The sequence below is a fragment of the Carcharhinus amblyrhynchos genome, chromosome 22, assembly GCF_965287045.1.
Source record: "Carcharhinus amblyrhynchos chromosome 22, sCarAmb.v2.hapA, whole genome shotgun sequence".
Lineage (NCBI taxonomy): Eukaryota > Metazoa > Chordata > Chondrichthyes > Carcharhiniformes > Carcharhinidae > Carcharhinus > Carcharhinus amblyrhynchos.
Genome location: NC_137345.1, coordinates 6665243 through 6685371, shown reverse-complemented (window position 1 = coordinate 6685371; position 20129 = coordinate 6665243). Strand labels below are relative to the sequence as shown.

At 45.2% G+C, this 20129-nt stretch overlaps 1 protein-coding gene across 2 annotated transcripts in view; it reads right to left on the bottom strand.

The window, feature by feature from the left end:
* rbbp5 (retinoblastoma binding protein 5) overlaps window positions 1-17728 on the bottom strand; it is a 35535-nt gene extending 17807 nt beyond the window's left edge. For both annotated transcript variants that reach the window (XM_080209751.1, XM_080209752.1), the window contains exons 1-9: window positions 17612-17728; window positions 17010-17035; window positions 13246-13418; window positions 10380-10520; window positions 8401-8563; window positions 5927-6036; window positions 4122-4241; window positions 3024-3177; window positions 1472-1543 (exon numbers count right to left, since the gene is read on the bottom strand). In XM_080209751.1, coding sequence (XP_080065877.1) covers window positions 1472-1543; window positions 3024-3177; window positions 4122-4241; window positions 5927-6036; window positions 8401-8563; window positions 10380-10520; window positions 13246-13418; window positions 17010-17035; window positions 17612-17630 — 978 coding nt within the window. In that variant the 5' untranslated portion in view covers window positions 17631-17728. The remainder of the gene's footprint in view (window positions 1-1471; window positions 1544-3023; window positions 3178-4121; window positions 4242-5926; window positions 6037-8400; window positions 8564-10379; window positions 10521-13245; window positions 13419-17009; window positions 17036-17611) is intronic.
* Window positions 17729-20129: the final 2401 nt, after the last annotated feature.

The window sequence follows — 20129 nt, the reverse complement described above, 5'->3', positions numbered from 1 at the left end:
CTCACAGCATCAGGGGCTTGGATTTGATTCCCAGCTTGGATCACTGTCTGTGCGGAGTTTGCGCATTCTCCTTGTGCTTGTGTGGGTTTCCTCCGGGTACTCCAGCTTCCTCCCACAGTCCAACGATGTGCTGGTTAGGTGCGTTGGCCATGCTAAATTCTCCCTCAGCGTACCCGAACAGGCGCCCGAGTGTGGCAACTTGAGGATTTTCACAGTAACTTCATTACAGTGTTAATGTAAGCCTACTTGTGACTAATGAATAAACTTTAACTTTTATTTCCTTCCCTCAAGGACATTAGCGAACCAGATGGGTTTTTGTTTTAAAACAACAATCAACAATGGTTTCATGGTCATCAGTAGACTTTTTAATTCCTGATTTTTATTGAATTCAAATCTCACTTTCTCGCACCCACTGATCATCCCACTTTTTTAATTTCAGTTGGGGCTAATGAATACAGGGTTTCCGACAAGGGGGGGCCTATTGTCAATTTATAGCTACTGCATCACGCATTTCCTTTCTTCTATTCCCAATCTCAGTCAGGACTGACTTGAGTGACAGTAAACTGATAGGAAGGCTGATGAGTTATAAATAACTCAACCGTAAAAACAACCTTTGATGTTGTTAGGCTGGAAAAGAATAAAACAAGAAACAGAAGAAGTATCATAGAATCCCTACACTGCAAAGAGGCCATTCGGCCCATCAAGTCTGCACCAACTCTCTGACAGAGTATTTTACCCAGGCCTCTCCCCCGCCCTATCCCTGTAATCCCACACATTTACCATGGATAATCCCAGCCAACCTACACATCTTGAGACACGAAGGGGCAATTTAGCATGGCCAATCCACCTAACCAGCACATCTTTGGATTGTGGGAGGAAACTGAAGCACCCGGAGGAAATGCGTGCAGACACAGGAAGAATATTCAAACTCCACATAGACAGTTACCCGGGGCTGGAATTGAACCTGGGTCCCTGGAGATGTGAGGCAGCAGTGCTAACCACTGTGCCACCCTGCTATCCATGTCCAGCAAATCCCACTTTCAGTTTTTAGACACTCCATACTGTCTGGGCTTGGGTGCCGCCTGTTATTTGATTATTTTCCCAAGCCAATCAGCCAAGCGGTCAGGTGGAAAAACACATAATATACATTCTAATACGTTAACATACAAATAAATTGCTTTTTCCACCGGCTGTCTGTCAAAGGCTCTAGTTCACGTTGGAGTTCTGGAGCTGAGAGGCACCGTCTCCGCAATGACCAGATCACATATGGGAACCAAGACACCAAGTGTGGCCTAGACAGTTGGGTACCATTCACCCTTCACCTAATGCACGCACGCCTGCCTTCCAGTATGGGCCTCTATCAGAAATGGGAATTCTGGCGTGGGTGTCTATCATGTTGACAGCGCTCAGTCAGACGGATCGCCCCACAGACCCCAGCTCCAAGAAGCTAAAGATCAGTCCCGGCACTTACCACTTGATTCTGAGCCCAAATGGACACGACTCCGCTGGATATCGAGGCTATTATCGGCCGAACCGGGTGCCACTAAAGGGAAATTTTACAGGCAAAGGGAAATAAAAGTTAGTTAACCTTTATCTTAACTGCAAACATGTCTGAGTTTTTGTGAAATAAGGACTTTGTCAAAAATGAATTCAAATATTCAACGGGAAGCTATAATTTTACACGTTTACAGTAGACTGTCTACCACTGTTGAAACATAAATTGGGAGCCTGACAGGAGCAAATGATTACTGGCTGAAGCATTGAAATTATAGGAAGTTCAGTCTGCTCAGAAGCAACACATCTCTTATACTACCTTCCACAACTGAAGTTAGTGCCTCTAAATAGTCACAACACGCAGTTAACCAATACAGAAACATTTAGCTTCATTCCCACTAGATCAACAGGGTGAGGGGGAAACTGAGCAGGAACACAATTTGATTTGATTTATTATTGTCACATGTATTGGTATACAGAGAAAAGAATTGTTTCTTGCACGCTATACAGACAAAGCATGCCATTCATAGAGAAGGAAACGAGAGAGTGCAGAATGAAGTATTACAGTTGGAGATAGGGTGGAGAGAAAGAACAACTTAATGCAAGGTAGGTCCATTGAAAAGTCTGACAGCAGGAGGAAGAAGCTGCTCTTGAGTCGGTTGGTACGTGACCTCAGACTTTTGTATCTTTTTCCCAACAGAAGGTGGTGGAAGAGGGAATGTCCAGGGTGCCTGGGGTAACCTTAGTACAGACCAGTTAGAATAGAATCATAGAATTTAACAGTGCAGAAGGAGGCCATTCGACCCACTGAGTTGCACTGACAATATTCCCAACCAGACCCTATCCCCGTAACCTCATTTATTTACCCTGCAGTGCAGAAGGAGGCCATTTGGCCCATCAAATCTGCACCGACCATAATCCCATCCAGGCCCTATCCCCATAAACCCATGCATTTACCCTAGCTAGTCCCCCTGACACTAAGGGGCAATTTAGCACAGGCAATCCACCCAACCCACACATCTTTGAGCTGTGGAAGGAAACCAGAGCACCCAGAGGAAACCCACGCAGATACGGGGAGGACGTGCAAACTTCAGACAGCGACCCAAGCCAGGAAATCAAACCCTGGGTCCCTGGAACTGAGGCAGCAGTGCTAACCACTGTGCCACGTCTCAATTTGACGGTGAGCAACGCAAGCACCAGCGATTACCCAAATACTTCCACAGGAAACAGCCACAATCCTCAGACTAAAATGTGGAGTATGTAAATCAAGTCAAGTTGGAAAAAGGTTTGAGACAATTTCTGGACAGTAGAGAGATTCAGTGATTTGGCTGGACACTAAGAGTCGAGATGGATAATTATAAACGATCTACTGATTGGCAGAGCAGAGGCTAATCTTGCACCGATTTTATTTGACCTTCAATGTGGGAAGGCCCAAAGAATCACAACTCAAATCAGAAGAACTCAGTAATTTTGAGTGTGACAGCGATCAAGAATGTTCCAAAACTAATTAGCCACCAATCGTCACTTACCGCTACGTCCAGCAGCAGTTCCCCCCGGGTGCCGTGTAGAATCTTCACCAGGTTCCCTATGCTCTTCTCCCAGATGTAAAGTGCGTGCTGGCGTGCCGAGCCAGCACAGATATACTCCCCATCACCGGAAAAACAGCATTTCTTCCAGGGAGTCCTGAGATTGAAATAAACCACCAGGTCATATATACATAATATATATATAAAAAAGACCTACACAGAATCTCTTCACAAGGTAAATGATACATCAACGCTCACCGTACTAATGCCTTGTGATTTCTACAAACAGAAAGATTCAACCAATTGAATGAAATCAGGAAATCTCAACGTTTTTTCCATGATTAACATGAGCAAAAAGAATCAACTGTGAAAGAGTCAGAGAGGTTTACAGCATGGAAACATGTTCTTCGGCCCAACATGTCCATGCTGCCCTTTTTTTTGGTTTCAAAAAATACTTTATTGGCTATAAGGCACTTTGTAATCTGGTGGCAATAAAAGATGCTATATAAATGCAATCTGACTTTCCTTTAGCATTCTGTGCAATACTGAGGGAGACAGCATGGACTCCCAACGAAAGTCTTCCCTCAATCTTTTATTTCAGATACAGTCATAGAATCATAGAGGTTTACAGCACAGAAACAGGCCCTTTGGCCCAACCATGCCATGCCACCCTTTTTTTTTTAAATCCTAAACTAATCCCACTTGCCCGCATTTGGCCCATATCCCACTAAACTTATCATATCCATGTAACTCTCTAAACGCTTTTTAAAAGACAAAATTGTATCGTCTCTACTACTACCTCTGGCAGTTGTTCCAGACACTCACCAAGGTGCCACATCTGACAATAATTCATCCACGGAAAGCCGTTAGATAAAAACAAGAATTCTGTCATCTTTCATTAATTTGATGATGAATTAACTCAATGAAACAAAGATCTGATGCTCTGGGAGTCAACTCAGTCTCCTCAACATTAACAACTTTCAAATGAAAATAGTTAAGGCCCATAGCAACACACTGCTGTATCTGTGTCTGCTGTATACATAGTTACGATATCATTAACCAACTGATAGCGTGTCTCCAGTAGTTTAGTTAAGTACCTACCTGTTCACCAAGTCCTGCAGCTTCTGCATAGGTTCAGGTTCCCCGTCGCGCCCGCATGTTAAAATCTCCCGGCCGTCGTACACGCGAATTATTCTATCTGCTGTGTTTATGAGGAAACAGCTACCAAGATAAAGGCAATAGTTTAGAGAAGGCAGATAACATCAGTGCGTTGAGGCGGAGAGAAATTGAATCAATGGCTCTCACCCAGCATGGAAATAAAACACAGTGAGATCTATCTAATGACTGTACGAAACATCAAAAATCAAATTGAACTGAGGACAACACAAGTGCTTGAGGATGAAGGTTTTCACTTGTTTCACCCAGTTTTAAGTCAGGAGAGAAGAGAGAAATTATTAAATAGGTTAAACTGAGTATTTTGTGGGGACAGGGCAGGGGGGTAAATGTTAGATTAATTTCACACTGTTCAGTAATCCAGTTTGAAATATGTTTTCCAATCTTCATTACAAAATAAATAATCTTTATCTCTGCATTTCCTTTTTTAAAAACGCACACAAACATTTGGAAAGGGAGGCAAGAAGAATGCCACTGGTGGAGCAATCAACGAACTATATGGATTATTCACCCTTTTTACGCATTATGGTTGAATGTCAATCATTTTCAATTGTCCATAACGAAGATATTGCACCCTCTGAGTGCCTCTGGACTACATTTCTACTTCCCACGCCAACTAACCTAGTCACATTTTGGGAGAGGAGGTTACTAGTATGTCACCAGCCATGAGCCATGTTCTGTTGCCGTCTCATCTTCTTCTCACCCAAGTTGTTTAGCATCAGATTCGTACAGCCAGCATGGTTAGTCTGGGTAAATCCCAGGTTCCAGGGATGTGAGACAATTTGATATACCAAGTGCCCTGTACATTCAACATCTATCCTCCTCCTCGTGTGAAAAAGGACTAATCCCTTCTCAGCACAAGAAGGGATGGTACATTGTTCTACATTTAATTACATGAACTGATCTAATGCAACACAGTTTCCCCAGGGAGTGCCAGAAATTCTCAGCAAGTCAGGCTGCATCAGGTGAAATATCATCCACCCGAAACTTTAACTGTTTCTGTCTCCACAGATGTCGCCAGTGCTGAATATTTCTAGAACTTCCTGTGAGAATTTAACTGCACCTTCCCCCACCTGCCGACAGACACATCGTTCAAGCTCACACAAAGAAAAACAGCTATTGGAAAAGGTGCCACTGTGTTCCCAGCACTAACCTATGTTCAAGCAAGGAAACAATTCACTTAGGGGATATGAGGAGAGGGATCTGGCACTAAAGTTAAAGTTTATTTATGTGTCACAAGTAGACTTATATTAACACCACAATGATATTACTGTGAAAATCCCTTAGCCACCGCACCCTGGCACCAGTTTAGGATACACTGAGGGAGAATTCAACATGGCCAACCCACCTAACCTGCATGTCTTTGGACTGTGGGAGGAAACCGGAGCACCCGGAGGAAACCCATGCAGACACGGGTAGAACATGTTGACTCTGCGTAGTTATCCAAGCCGGGATTTAAACCCAAGTCCCTGGCACTGTGAGGCAGCAGTGCTGACCACTATGCCATCATGAAAGAGGATATAAATGTACAAACCTACAAATTCTTCAAAGCAATACACATGAAGTTTGCATGGTGCAACACCGCTCCAGACCTACCATTCTGATCACTGGCCAGTCATTCAATAAATACACTGAGGTGTTAGTACCAGGTCCATGTAGATATACGCCATTGATTGAAAGCAAAGTCCATTCTAAAACTTCCTGGGAAATCTGAGAAACAGTAAATGCCTCACCTTCCTTTCCTTGCGAATTCGATAGATTTAATAGCGGTGGTGTTACTGGTGCCTGTCGTGACTCGGAATGAAGCTACCAGCTCCTGTGTATCCGTCTTTAGAACCAAGATCTGAAAATGCAAGTATGTTTCAGCATTGCCAATAGATGTGGAACAATTGAGTAATAACACAGGAGCCAGCGTGGGGACAAAGTTCCTCTAAATGCAGCATCACAGATCTCTCTGCTCATTTTACACAAATCACACAAATTTAGTATAGAGTCAGAGGTTTACAGCAAAAAATACTTCATTGGCTATAAGGCACTTTGTTATCTGGTGGCAATGAAAGGTGCTATATAAATGCAGTCTGATTTTCCTTTAGCACTCTGTGCAATACTGAGGGAGATGGTACGGATTCCCAACTAAAGGCTTCCTTCAATCTTTTATTTCAGATAGAGTCATAGAACCATAGGGGTTTACAGCATGGAAACAGGCCCTTCAGCCCAACTTGTCCATGCTGCCCTTCTTTATTAAACCCCTAAGCTAATCCCAATTGCCCACATTTGGCCCATATCTCTCTATACATATCCTACCCATGTAATTGTCTAAATGCTTTTTAAAAGGCAAAATTGTACCTGTCTCTACTACTACCTCTGGCAGCTTGTTCCAGACACTCACCATTCTGTGTGTGAAAAAATTGCTCCTCTGGACATTTTTGTATCTCTCCCCTCTCAACTTAAACCTGTGCCCTCTAGTTTTAGACTCCCCTACCTCTGAGGAAAGATATTGACTATCCAGCTGATTTGTGCCCTTCATTATTATATAGACCTCTATAAGATCACCCCTCAACCTCCTACGCTTCACGGAAAAAAAGTCCCAGTCTATCCCTTTCCTCATAACTCAAACTATCAAGTCCTGGCAACAGCCTAGTAAATCACTTCTGCACTCTTTCTCTAGTTTAGTAATATCCAGCATGAAGGTACAACAAGTGATTTGAAATGGAATGTTGACATTTGTTGCAAGGGGAACGAATATAAAAGTAGGGAAGTTTTACTACAGCTGTACAAGGCACTGGTGAGAGCACATCTGGAGTGCTGGGTGCAGATTTGGTCTCCTTACTTTAAAGGCTTCCTTTAGAAGGAGTTCAAAGAAAGCTCACTGAATGCATTCCAGGGATGAAGAGCTTGCCTTATGAAGAAAAGTAGAACGAGTTCAGCCTATGCCCCCTAGGGGTTTAGAAGCATGAAAAGTAATCTTATTGAAACATAAATGATCCTGAGGAGATTTGACAGGTGAATACCCAGAGAGGATGTTTACTTTTGTATGAGAGATTAAAACTAGAGGACATAGTTTAAAAATAAGATGTCTACCCTTAAGCTGGAGATGGGGAGAAGTGTTTTCTCCCAAAGGGTTATGGCTATGTAGAGGCTGGATCTTTGCATTTATATGCAACACCAGGCATGTGAGCCTCTGTATAAGGCAAAAAAAATGACAGCCCTGTTCTGACTAAAGGTCTGAACTCAAACCGTCAGAGCTTTACTCTTCTGGAGGAAGACGACGTGCCCATCCTCAATAACAGCATTGTAACTAGACTCAGCATCTATGGGCTATTATAGAATCCTTTAGTGCAAAAGGCGGCCATTCAGCCCATCGAGTCTGCACTGGCCACAATCCCACCCACGCCCTAACCACATACATTTACCCTAACTAGTCCCCCGATACTAACGGGAAATTTAGCATAGCCAATCCACCTAACCCATGTCTATGGAGTGTGGGAGGAAACCGGAGCACCTGGAGGAAACCATGCAGACACGGGGAGAACGTGCAAACTCCACACAGACAAGATCCAAACCAAGAGTTGAACTCAGGTCTTTGGTGCTGTGAGGAAGCAGTGCTAACCACGTGCCACCCGTGCCAGTAGGGAAATAAATTTGACAAAAACTATCCGGGGTTTCCAATCCTGATCATCTCTGGCACTTCCTTGGAAATGCCCAAGAACAGGGGCAAGGTCAAGCCTTCTGTGTCTCTCTTTCTCTCCCTCTTCCCTCTCCAGTGTTGGTTAACAGTCTTAGTTAACCCGTTGACTTCAATGATGGAGGTTCCCACTGGGACACATCATTGGAGAACTTCTGATGTCTGTGGAACTATACCATAGCCTCAAGGGGGAAGGAAAAGAGTTGACAATGAGGGAGGCAAAAGAGTTGGATTGGATTGCATCAAAATCGCTTTCCTTAATAACAGGAAGTTTACTGTATACCAATAGATACAGCCAGTGGTGACAGAACATTAGACCTTTAGGACTTTAGTTTCTATGTTTTATTAAAGAAAATTGAAGAAAGAGAGAAAGAAACCTTTAAAAATGTGTTCATTTAAAGATTGTTAGGGTCAATTAACTTTTCCTTTACAAGTATACTGAGAATCGACGTATCTAATCTGTCAGTGATAAAATCAGGGTAAACAAAGCAAAAGAGAAAACAAGTTCTTCTGGATACTCACCTTTCCTTTGGCATTCCCTGTGTAAATATACTCTCCACGCCGGTCAAAAGATGCCACAACGTTAAGATCTGAATCATCATCTACAGGTAGAACCACGTGCTTAGAGTCAGAGAGTGTTAACAACACCGGAGCACATTTCATCGGGCAGACGAGGACCCTGTTCCTGTTGAAAAAGTGTAAATACACATTAGAAACAAATATATTTATTTATTATTACTTATTAGTGTCACAAGTAGGCTTACATTAACACTTCAAAGAAGTTACAGCTTCTTGCTTCTACTTCAGGTTTTCAGCATTCGCAACGATTAGGTTTGGCTTTTGTGAGAATCCCCTAGTCGCTACAGCCCGGTGCCTGTTCTGGTGTACCGAGGGAGAATTTAGCATGGCCAATCCACCTAACCAGCACGTCTTTCAGACTGTGGGCAGAAACCGGAGCGCCCAGAGGAAATCCATGCAGACATGGGGAGTACGTGCAGCCTCCACACAGACAGTGACCCAAACTGAGAATCAAATCTGGGTCCCAGACATTGTGAGGCAGCAGTGCTAACTACTGTGTCACTGCGCCAGCCCATCATCAAGTACATCACCTAAAGGCAAACCCCTCATTATCAAAGAGAGCTAACCTACGATTAGCCTCCAGAAACCAGAGATACCGAACGCTCAAAGTTATTAATGGTAATGTCATTTATATTCATATCATTGATGCAGGGACAACATAAACTATTCATTCCAGAAGATCAGTTTCTTGTAGATCATAAATACTACTCCCATTTTATTAGACAACAGGTGCCAGCGATAGTTCTGCTGATATTTATACCTCCTCTGGACTCATCTTTTGTTTCTTTATTTATCCCATTATATCGCCGTTTCGCCGATCTCATCGCTCATTTGCTGCTAACCTGCACCCAGTCGCAGACCTTTCTTCTTGTTCTTTCCTCTGCCCCTTCGAGCCCTGTCTCTGGACTTGGCAACAAACAGTTAAATCTTTTCTATTCCTGACGAGAGGTCATGGAAACAGAGTTAAGGTTTTAAGTCTCTCGTCACAGATGCTGCCTAACCTGCTGAGTACTCCCAGCAGCTGCTGGCTTCTATTTCAGATTTAATGCATTTGCCGAGATTAGGTTTGGCTTCTGTGGCTCCTGGCACAGAGTTTCTGATGATGGCAAGGCAGCCGAACGGAGACCAAGCAGATCCCCTCGGAGCGGCAGCCACCACAGCGCGGCAATGGTGGAGGTTCCCACCGATTGTCATTCACAAAGGAATAGCGTTCACCAGAATCAGGCAGTAAACTTCTCTTGTATATTGGGACATGAGAAAGGAAGGTCTTGCCCTAAAGCTCTGTATAATGTGTGTCACATCTGGCCAATGGCAGACTTTCTGATGCTCACTCAGAAGCCAAAGGACATTACCAAAAGAGAAAACACTGGAAAATCTCAGCAAGTCTGACAGCATCTGTAAGGAGAGGAAAGAGCCAATGTTTCGAGTTCAGATGACCCTTTGTCAGCTTTGAAACATCTAGTTTTGACAAAGGGTCATCTGGACTCGAAACGTCAGCTCTTTTCTCTCCTTACAGATGCTGCCAGACATGCTGAGATTTTCCAGCATTTTCTCTTTTCATTTCAGCATCTGCAGCAATGCTCTTTTATAAAGAATGATAAGCTGCCTCACAATCTACAACAACTGAGCGACTCAGCCCCAAGACAGCACTAGTAACATTAAAGGGACATTTCCCAATACTGCTCCCTGTAGCTTAATTTAAATGCTAATCAATATCCCACTAGTCCCATATCCACCCGAAACTGGACTGATTGTCCCACCTCACATCACGTAGGAATTTTGGAGAAGAATATAAACAGGAAAATTAGAAAGACAATTCACCCATCTTCCTTTTATAGTCTCAAGGAAGTTCTTTAGATCAAAGATTTGAAATTTTCCAGGTAATTTTATTGTAAATCCACACAAGTTATTGGGTTACTTACTGATCTCTGGGATGGAACTGCACTTTGAGAACTGGTGAAGGAAAGCGGAACCTCTGGTCACAGTCACCAGACAGAACATCCCACAATGACACAATGTTATCAGTCGAAGCACTGACTAGTTTATGCCCATCTCGACTCCAACTGTAAAACATTAGAACAATAATGCCAAAGATGTGCAGGTTAGCTGGACTGGTCATAGTAAACGGCCCTTAGTGTCCCAGGATGTGTAGGTTAGGTTGATTAGCCATGGTTAATGCAATGGGGTTATGGGGCTGGAGTGGGCAAGGGTAAGGAGTTCTGGTTAAGAGAGTCGGCGCAGACTCGATAGACTGCACTGTAGGGAATCTATATTTTTTTAATTTATTCTTTTAAGGGATTATGGGCATCACCAGCTAGGCCAGCATTTGTTGCCCATCACCAGGTGCTCTTGAGAAGGTGATGGTGAGCTGCCTCTTGAACAGCTGCAGTCCCCGAGGTGTCAGTATACCCATAGAGCTGCTAGCAGGGGAGTTCCAGGATTTTGACCCAATAACAGTGGGGCAACAGCAATATAGTTTCAAGTCAGGACAGTGCGTGCCTCAGAGATGGGATTTAAAAATTGTGTAAAACAATCGCAGAGATAACATCCCAGCATTTTGTAAGATGTGCATTTTTCCTTTATAATTTTAATGCCATTACATCCTCATGAATTGTAGTCACATGGGGAATACTGAGACATTTGCACAAATCCATTAAAATCAACTGCCTATCACCTAAAGAGGAATGATCAAAACGAGTGCTTTTGGTTTAATGAATGGAACCACGTGCAATGTTGCCCATAACTTGAGAAATAGACACAATGAAAAACAACATTAGAATGGGCGGTACGGTAGCACAGTTGTTAGCACTGCTGCTTCACACCTCCAGGGTCCTGGGTTCAATTCCCAGCTCGGGACACTGCCTGTGTGGAGTTTCCACATTCTCGTCGTGTCTGCGTGGGTTTCGTCCGGGTACTCCAGTTTCCTCCCACAGTCCAAAGATGTGCGGGTTAGGTTGATTGGCCATGCTAAGAAATTGCCCCTTAGTGTCCAGGGATGTGTAGGTTAAAGGGATTAGTGGGTATAATACGTAGGGATATGGGGGTAGGGCCTGGGTGGGATTGTATTCAGTGCAGATTCGATGGGCCGAAGGACCTATTTCTGCACTGTAGGGTTCTCTGATTCTATGAATTGGGGCAGCACAGTGGTTAGTACTGCTGCCTCACAGCGTCAGGAACCCAGATTCGATTCCCAGCCTCGGGTGACTGTGTGGGGTTTGCGCATTCTCCCTGTGCCTGTGTGGGTTTCCTCCCTCACCCCAAAGGTGTGCGGATTAGGTTAATTGGCTATGGAAAATTACTCTTTAGCGTCAGGGGCACTAGCAGGGTAGATATGTGGGGTTACAGGGATAGGGCCTGAGATTGTGGTCTGCGCACTTATGATGGGCCAAATGGCCTCCTTCTGCACTGTAGGAATTCTGTGACTCAAAATGAATCAACAAAAGACACCAAATCTGCTGCAGTAACAAATTTTCACTACACTTTTTTTAGACTTAAAAAATATTACAAATATATAAATCAGGACAAGAATTGCTTTTCCTTTTAGAGTCTTAGGGGTTTGCAGCATGGAAACAGGCCCTTCAGCCCAATTAATCCATGCCACTTTTTTTTTAAACTAATCCCAATTGCCCACATTTGGCCCATATCCCTCTATATCCATCTTACCCATGTAATTGTCTAAATGCTTTTTAAAAGTCAAAACTGTACCCACCTCTACTAGTACCTCTGGCAGCTTGTTCCAGACACTCACTACCCTCTGTGTGAAAAAATTGCCCCTCTGGACACTTTTGTATCTCTCCCCTCTCACCTTGAACCTGTGCCCTCTAGCTTTAGACTCTCCTACCTTTGGGAAAAGACATTAACTATCTAGCTGATCTGTGCCCCTCATTATTTTATAGATCAGTCTATAAGATCACTCCTCAGCCTCCTACACTCCTGAGAAAAAAGTCCCAATCTATCAAACCTCTCCTTATAACTCAAATCATCAAGTCCTGGTAGCATTCCAGTACATCTTTTCTGCATTCTTTCTAGTTTAATAATATCCTTTCTATAAGAGGGTGACCAAAACTGTACACAGTATTCCAAGTGTGGCCTTACCAGTGTCTTGTACAACTTCAACAAGATGTCCCAATTCCTGCATTCAATGTTCTGATCGATGAAACCAAGCATGACAAATGCCTTCTTCACCACTTTGTCCACCCGTGACTCCACTTCCAAGGAGCTACGAACACGGACTTCTAGATCTCTTTGTTCTGTAACACTCACCAATACCCTACCACTAATTGAGTAGGCCCTGCCCTGATTCAATCTACCAAAATGCATCCCGTCACATTTTAACAGCAGTCAAAACTATTTCAAATTTGCTGAGAAGTCCCTTTAAAGGATGGAGTGGATGATGCCATAATATTGCTGCACTATTGAATCTTGAATAAGATTAGACCCAAAGCTGATCAGCTCTGATGCATCTCCTCTTGAACAGGGTTCTGAAACTTAGCTATCTTATTCCTTAAAAGAACCCCCCAACACCCAGATATCTTAGGTATTAATCAGCCTGCTTCAAATTTCCAGAACTTTCTATTCCTAGTTCAGATTTTATCCTTACCTGAGAACACACCACCAGCGATTTTCCCAGGAGCACGTGAATGTCACCTAACTTCTGCAAAACGCTATCCCATAGCGTGCACAGCCACTTACCAGCTTACAAATCAATAGGTACATACTTCTCCGCCGCCGCCACCCCACACACACACACACACACACACACACCACCCGACACACAAAATCAATTACCATAGTGAACACACAGGATGGATGTGCGCGCTGATGATTTTGGCAATACCCCTCGTCAGGAAGTCCCAAATGACGATACGACCATCATTGCACCCCACAGCGAGCAGCGTACCCCACCTGTTAAATGTACAGGTGAGGGCCATGCTAATACAGTCCAGGGTTCCATCTGCCTCCTGCACAAAAAAAATTACACCAAGTCACAGCTCAGACTCGTACACAGCAACCACAACTAGCATTTATACAGTGTCTCCAATGCAGTAAAACCATCCCGGGTACTTTATAAAAGCATAGATATTAGGTCAGGTAAACAAAAGCTTTGTCAAAGAGGTAGTTTTTTTAAGGAGCATCTTAAAAGGAAGAGAGAGAGAGGGGCAGGGAAGCAGTGAGAGGGAATTCCGGAGCATACGGCTGAGGCAATTAAAGGCACAGGTGGAGAAGAACTGGGGGGATGAGCACTGTCAGACTTGGAGGAATGCAGAATTCCTAGTGGGTTGTAGAGCTGGCAGAGGTTTGTGACTTAGTGAAGGGCAAGAGAATGAGGGAACTTAAACAAAAGGAAGAGAATTATAACACTGAGGTTTTGCCAAATCATGTTAGCGAGCACGGGATAACGCATTGAAAAGAGTTTTGTGCGAGTAAGGCTAGAATCATAGAATCCCTACTGTCCAGAAGGAAACTATTCAGCATATCGAGTCGGCACCAACCACAATCTCACCCAGGTCCTATCCCCATAACCCCATGCATTTCCCCTAGCTAATCCTCCTGACACTAAGGGGCAATCTAGCATGGCCAATCCACCTAACCCTCACATCTTGGGACTGTGGGAGGGAACTGGAGCATCCAGACGCAACCCCACGCAGACACGGGGAGAACGTGCAGACTCCACACAGACAGCAACCCAAGCCGGGAATCAAACCTGGGTCCCTGGCGCTGTGAGGCAGCAGTGTTAACCACTGTGCCACCAGAGACAGAGTGTGCAAGGTAACCGAAGCAGTGATGTGAGTTTCAGCAACAGATGGACCGAGGCAGAAACAGAGGTGAGCAATACTACAGAAGTGGAATTAGGCACTCTTGGTGATGGATGAGGTCAGCTTAGGGTCAAGCAGGAGGCCAAGACTGCAATAAACCTGGTTCAGCTTCAGACAGTGGCACAGTAAAAAGGGCGGAATAGATGGCTAGCAAGTAGAGTTTGGGGCAGGGTTTGAAGGCCGGGACAGATTCGAGTGATTGATTTGATTTAAATTATTGCCACATGTATTAGTATACAGTGAAAAGCATTGTTTCTTGCGCGCTATACACAGCATACCATTCATGGAGAAGGAAAAAGCGCAGCAGTATCACAGTCACAGCTAAGGTGCAGAGAAAGCAAAAGATTGAATTAAAGCATTGTTAGAGTTTAAAAGAGTGAGAATAAAGTTTGAGAAGCATAGACAAGAGTAAAAGATAGAATTAGAAGGTCCGCTGGGCACAACTTGCAAAAGTCGTCACACTCCGGCGCCATCCCAGATAATATTGGACTCGTGATTCCCAAGTCTGTCCATCACAGGGTGTTTTCCATACCACATGCCTGGGTCTATTGTAGACTCATTGATAGGGATTAACCTCTATGAATAGTCAATACATTAATTATCATTGTATCGTGTAACCACAGGAGAAGTAGATGCACCCTGGTCTGTCTGCCTTCCAGCAATTCCTCAGTTGGGAGGAATACTAATCAGGAGCCAGAGCCACTTTCCTTCAAACTTTCCCATGGGGTTTTTTTTTAATTCATTCATGGGAGGCCGTCACTCCCCAGGATGTTGTCCATTGCAAATTGCCACTGAACTGAGTAGTTTCCTAGACCATTTCAGAGGGCAGTCAACTACATTACTGTAGATCTGCGGTCCAAGACCAGGCCGGTTAAGGATGGCCGATTTCTTTCCTTCAGATACATTAGTAAATCCGAGATGGGTTTTTTGATGATAGTTTCATGGTAACCATCAGTTAGGCTCAGGGCGGAATTTTCCCAAAAAAAAAACTTAGGAAGGGAGGACAATTTTCCAAGCTCGCCACGTCTGGCGCAGATTGTGTCGATCCTGGGAAAAGCATGTGGGCATAAAAACTGGTTCCGTGCCCAGCGCCAAACAATTTGTAATCTTCCTGTCCCGGCCCCTTTCTATGGGCGCAAACTGAATCACATCCTTTGATTAACATGCGACTGACTCGATTTCAACCTCATTAGCGAGTTCAGCATATGACTGTCCCACCCCATGAATGTTCCCACCTCTCCAGGCACAAGGGGCATGTCCAGGCAGTGCTCACCTGGCAGTGCCAGTTATGGCACTTTTTTGTTTTGTGGGTGGGGGAAAATTACAAAAGTCACATAATGCCAAGAATACCAGAGCGATCTGCGCCATACAGTCATGGGCGATCTGAACTGCAATCATCGCACACCATCATTTTTTGGGACAGTGATGAGTTTTGTCAGGTGCCCTGATCTCTCAGTGCACCATGCTTCCTTGGGGGCATGCCGCCCCCCAATCCCCTCCCGGGGTCATCAGGGCTCTTCCAACTGGTTCCCCTGCCTAATCCACAACATTTCCCCCCCCCCCCCCCAATCATGGCCACTGATACAGTTTCCCCATTTTAGACCCCACTCAGACTCAGGGGGACCAGAACTGATTCAGCCTGCAAAACATCCCATCAGAGATGAAACATTCCAGCACGTGGGGAACAACAGCGTGCTGAACACTGTGGGATTGAAATCAAGTCAATCTCATGACAATCAGCCTTGCACCAGTAGAAAGGAGCCAGGATGTTTGATGCCTGGTGTGGAGCTAATTTTCAGGCCCTATTTTCCAGAATTGGCACTATCAGCACCAGGTACAACAAGGTTGGAAAATCACCCATTTGGTCTCAAATCCAGGCTTTATTAATTGCATTTAAATTCCACCAGCTGCCTTGATGGGATTTGAACCCACGTCCCAGGACGTTAGTCTCAGGATTACTTGTCCAGTGGCATTACCACTAAGCCACTGCCTCCACTTGAACATGGTCTGAAGAGGTCGCAGATTTTGACTTCATCTGAAATACAATATTTTTAAAAGTCCAGCACCAGACTGTTAGAGACTGTACAATATCAAGATCTGAGCTTCTTCTGAGTCACATCAGGTCATTCTGCAATCTGGACTTTTCATTACCTATTACCAAGATGTTATGGATCTGAGGCAATAGCGTAGGGGTATTATCGCTAGAGTATTAATCCAGAAACTGGTTCTGGGGACCCAGATTTGAATACCACCCAGAATTTGAATGCAATAAAAAAATCTGGAATCAAGAATCTACTGACGACCGTGAACCCTTGCTGATTGTCAGAAAGACCTATCTGGTTCACTGATTCCTTTAGGGAAAGAAATCTGCCGTCTTTACCTGGTCTGGTCTACAAGTGACTCCAGAGCCACAGCAATTGACTGTCAACTGTCCTCTGAAACGACTAAGCAAACCACTCAGTTCAAACGCAATAAATGCTGGCCGGCCAATGACGCCCATGTCTCCCACGTGAATAAGAAAACTGCCGGCTGACAGGAGTGCTACAGACTCTCTGACAGAGAAGTTAACCCTATACCATAACAAACAACAAGTTGCAGCTTCTGCAACATATTCACTACAATATTAAGACAATTTTCTTTGTTGAAGGTGTGAATGTTGCCAAGATGATTACTAACTTAACAAATAAAAGAGAACTTCAACAGCAATTGCTAAAAACATGCGCGTTTCAAACATACCTCTGGGTAGTTCTGTCCAAAGGACTCTGTTTGAAAGAAGGAGGATGAAAACAGATCAATTTAGATGCCAGATTTTGAAAATTTCTGAAGATGCTTTTGCCCTGACACTGTACATGACAGACATAAGTTGTCACATTTCATCTTTTATAGAATACCCTTCTACTCCCCAACGTCAACCTAGCAGTTTCCACAGATTCAGAGTACAGGAGGAGGCTATTTGGCCCATCATGCCTGCGCCTTCCCCACTCCATTTTTCCTAATTCCTTCCAAGTTCACCCCTCCATCATTCCCTCTATTTCCCCGTCCTCATTCCTCCCCCTCACTCCCTCCATTTCCCCCATTCACCATTTCCTCATTCCCCCTTAGTTCCTCCCCCCCATTTCTTCACATTCTCCTCCCCTCACTCCCCCACTGCCCCTCCCCACAATTCCCTCCATTCCCCCTCCCCCATTCCCTCCAATACCCCCTTCTCTCCCCCTCATTCCCTCTCCCTCCCCCCTCGTTGCCTCCATTCCCCTCCCTCCTTACCCTCTCCCTCCACACCCCCCTCTTCCTCCCCCTCCCTCATTCCCGCGCCCCCTCCTCCTCCTCCTCCTCCTCACCCAGCAGCTCCAGGTTCATCCTCTCTCGGTATTCTCGGCAGTGTTTTCTCCCCGGGATGCCTCTCGCTCACAGCCCGCCCTCCTCCTCCTCTCTCACTCGGGGCCTCCGCCTCTTCCCGGTCCCACAGCAAATTCCTCCCCCGGCTGAGCCGCCCCGTCCCCGTAAACCGTCCCCGCCGCGGAGAGCGCTGAGCGCCGCCAAAGGTTCCGGCCGCGGACTGCGCAGACTCAAAGGCAAAACCCTGCAGCTGCTGGAAAGCTGCATTAAACTCAGAGTGCTGGAAAGGCTCAGTGGCAGGTCTGGAGACAGAAATAGAGTTAACCTTCTAGACTACCCACCTTTCATCATGAATCTGAAACGTTTCATAGAGCCACAGAGCTTTACAGCACAGAAAAAGGCCCTTCAGCCCATCATGTCTGTGCCAGCCATCAAGCACCTATTGTTTTAAACTCATTTTTCAGCACTTTGTCAGGTGGCCTTGCGCACTATGGTGCTCATCTAAACATTTGTTAAATGTTGTGAGGTTTCCTGCCTTTAGCACCCTTTCAGGCAACAAGTTCCATATTCCCACCACCCTCTCAGTGAAGATATTTCTCTATTTTGATTTGATTTATTATTGTCATATCTATTAACAGACAGTGAGAGGTATTGTTTCTTGTCTGCTATACAGACAAAGCATACCGTTCATGGAGAAGACAAGGAGAGGGTGCAGAATGTAGTGTTATAGTCATAGCTAGGGTGCAGAGAAAGATCAACTTAATGCGAGGTAGGTCCATTCAAAAGCCTGATGGCAGCAGGGAAGAAGCTGTTCTTGAGTCAGATGGTATGTGACCTCAGACTTTTGTATTTTTTTTTCCCCGACAGAAGTTGTAAGAGAGTATAGAATCCCTTCAGTGCAGAAGGAGTCCATTTGGCCCATTGAGTCTGCACTGACCGCAATCCCACCCAGGCCCTATTCCCATAACCCCACTTATTTACCCTGCTAACCCCTGACACTAAGGGGTGATTCAGCATAGCCAATTAATCTACTTACGTGGCGAAAAACTGCAGCAGGCGACGGTGCAGAGGGACCTCGGGGTCCTTGTGCATGAGTCGCAAAAACCCAGCTTGCAGGTGCAGCAGGTGGTCAGGAAGGCGAATGGGATGCTGGCCTTCATAGCGAGGGGGATTGAATATAAAAGTAGGGAGGTCTTGCTGCGGCTGTATAGGGCATTGGTGAGGCCGCAGCTGGAGTACTGTGTGCAGTTTTGGGCGCCGTACTTGCGCAAGGATATTTTGGCCTTGGAGGGAGTGCAGAGGAGGTTTACTAGGCTGATGCCGGAGTTGAGGGGGTTGAGCTATGAGGAGAGGCTGAATAAATTAGGCTTGTACTCGTTAGAGTTTAGAAGAATGAGGGGAGATCTCATTGAGACGTATAAGATGATGAATGGGATGGATAGGATAGAGGTGGAGAGACTCTTCCCGCTCAGAAAGGATAGTAGGACTAGGGGGCACAGCCTCAAGATAAAGGGGGGGCGGTTTAGAACGGAGTTGAGGAGGAACTTCTTCACTCAAAGGGTGGTGAATCTCTGGAATTCTCTGCCCATTGAAGTGGTGGAGGCTACCTCGCTAGATATTTTTAAGACGCGGGTTGATGGGTTTTTGATAAGAGAGGGGAGAGGGCGGGAATGTGGAACTGAGCCACGACAGATCAGCCATGATCTTATTGAATGGCGGGGCAGGCTCAAAGGGCTAGATGGCCTACTCCTGCTCCTATTTCTTATGTTCTTATGTTCTTAATCTAATCCACACATCTTTGGATTGTGGGAGGAAACCAGAGCACCCAGAGGAAGCCCACGCAGACATAGGGAGAACGTGCAAACTCCACACAGACAGTCTCCCATGCCGGGAATCGATCCGAGGTTCCTGGCACTGTGAGGCAGCAGTGCTAACCACTGTGTCTGGGGTGCGTAGGGTCCTTGATTGTGCTGGCTGCTTTTCCGAGTTCCTCAAATCCCTTACCACTCTCCTCCATTAAGGCAAATATAAAACTGTAACAGCGAGCCCCAATAGGAGGGGGTGAAGTGTTGAAGATTCCAGGTGGAAGGGAGTATTTGGGGTTGAGGTGGGAGTGAGGAGGTGGGGGGAGGGGAATGTTAGCTGGGGTGGAGTTGGGAGGATGTGTGGGGGGGGGGGGGGGGGGGTGCCAGGTGGGGCATGCTTGCCCACATTGTCTACCTCCACAGACGTTGGTACCTCGGGTACCTCGCTGGCAGGGTGTCGACTTTGGAAGGAAGGAAAGGCCCTGACTGACGACCTTCTCTTCCCTCATTTCCAGTAACTTGCTGATAAAATATGAAGAAGGTGCTGCATCCTGTGGAGTAGTTTCCGGTATGCAGGACCCTTATCTCAGGGTGGTACTTCCCTGTAAGTTAAAAAAATTCCATTATGTCCCAGTTTGGACTTTTGTAAATGCAGCCACTCTACTCTTTGGTCAAGGTTTTGGTTATCTGTCCTAATATCTCCTTATGTGCCTTG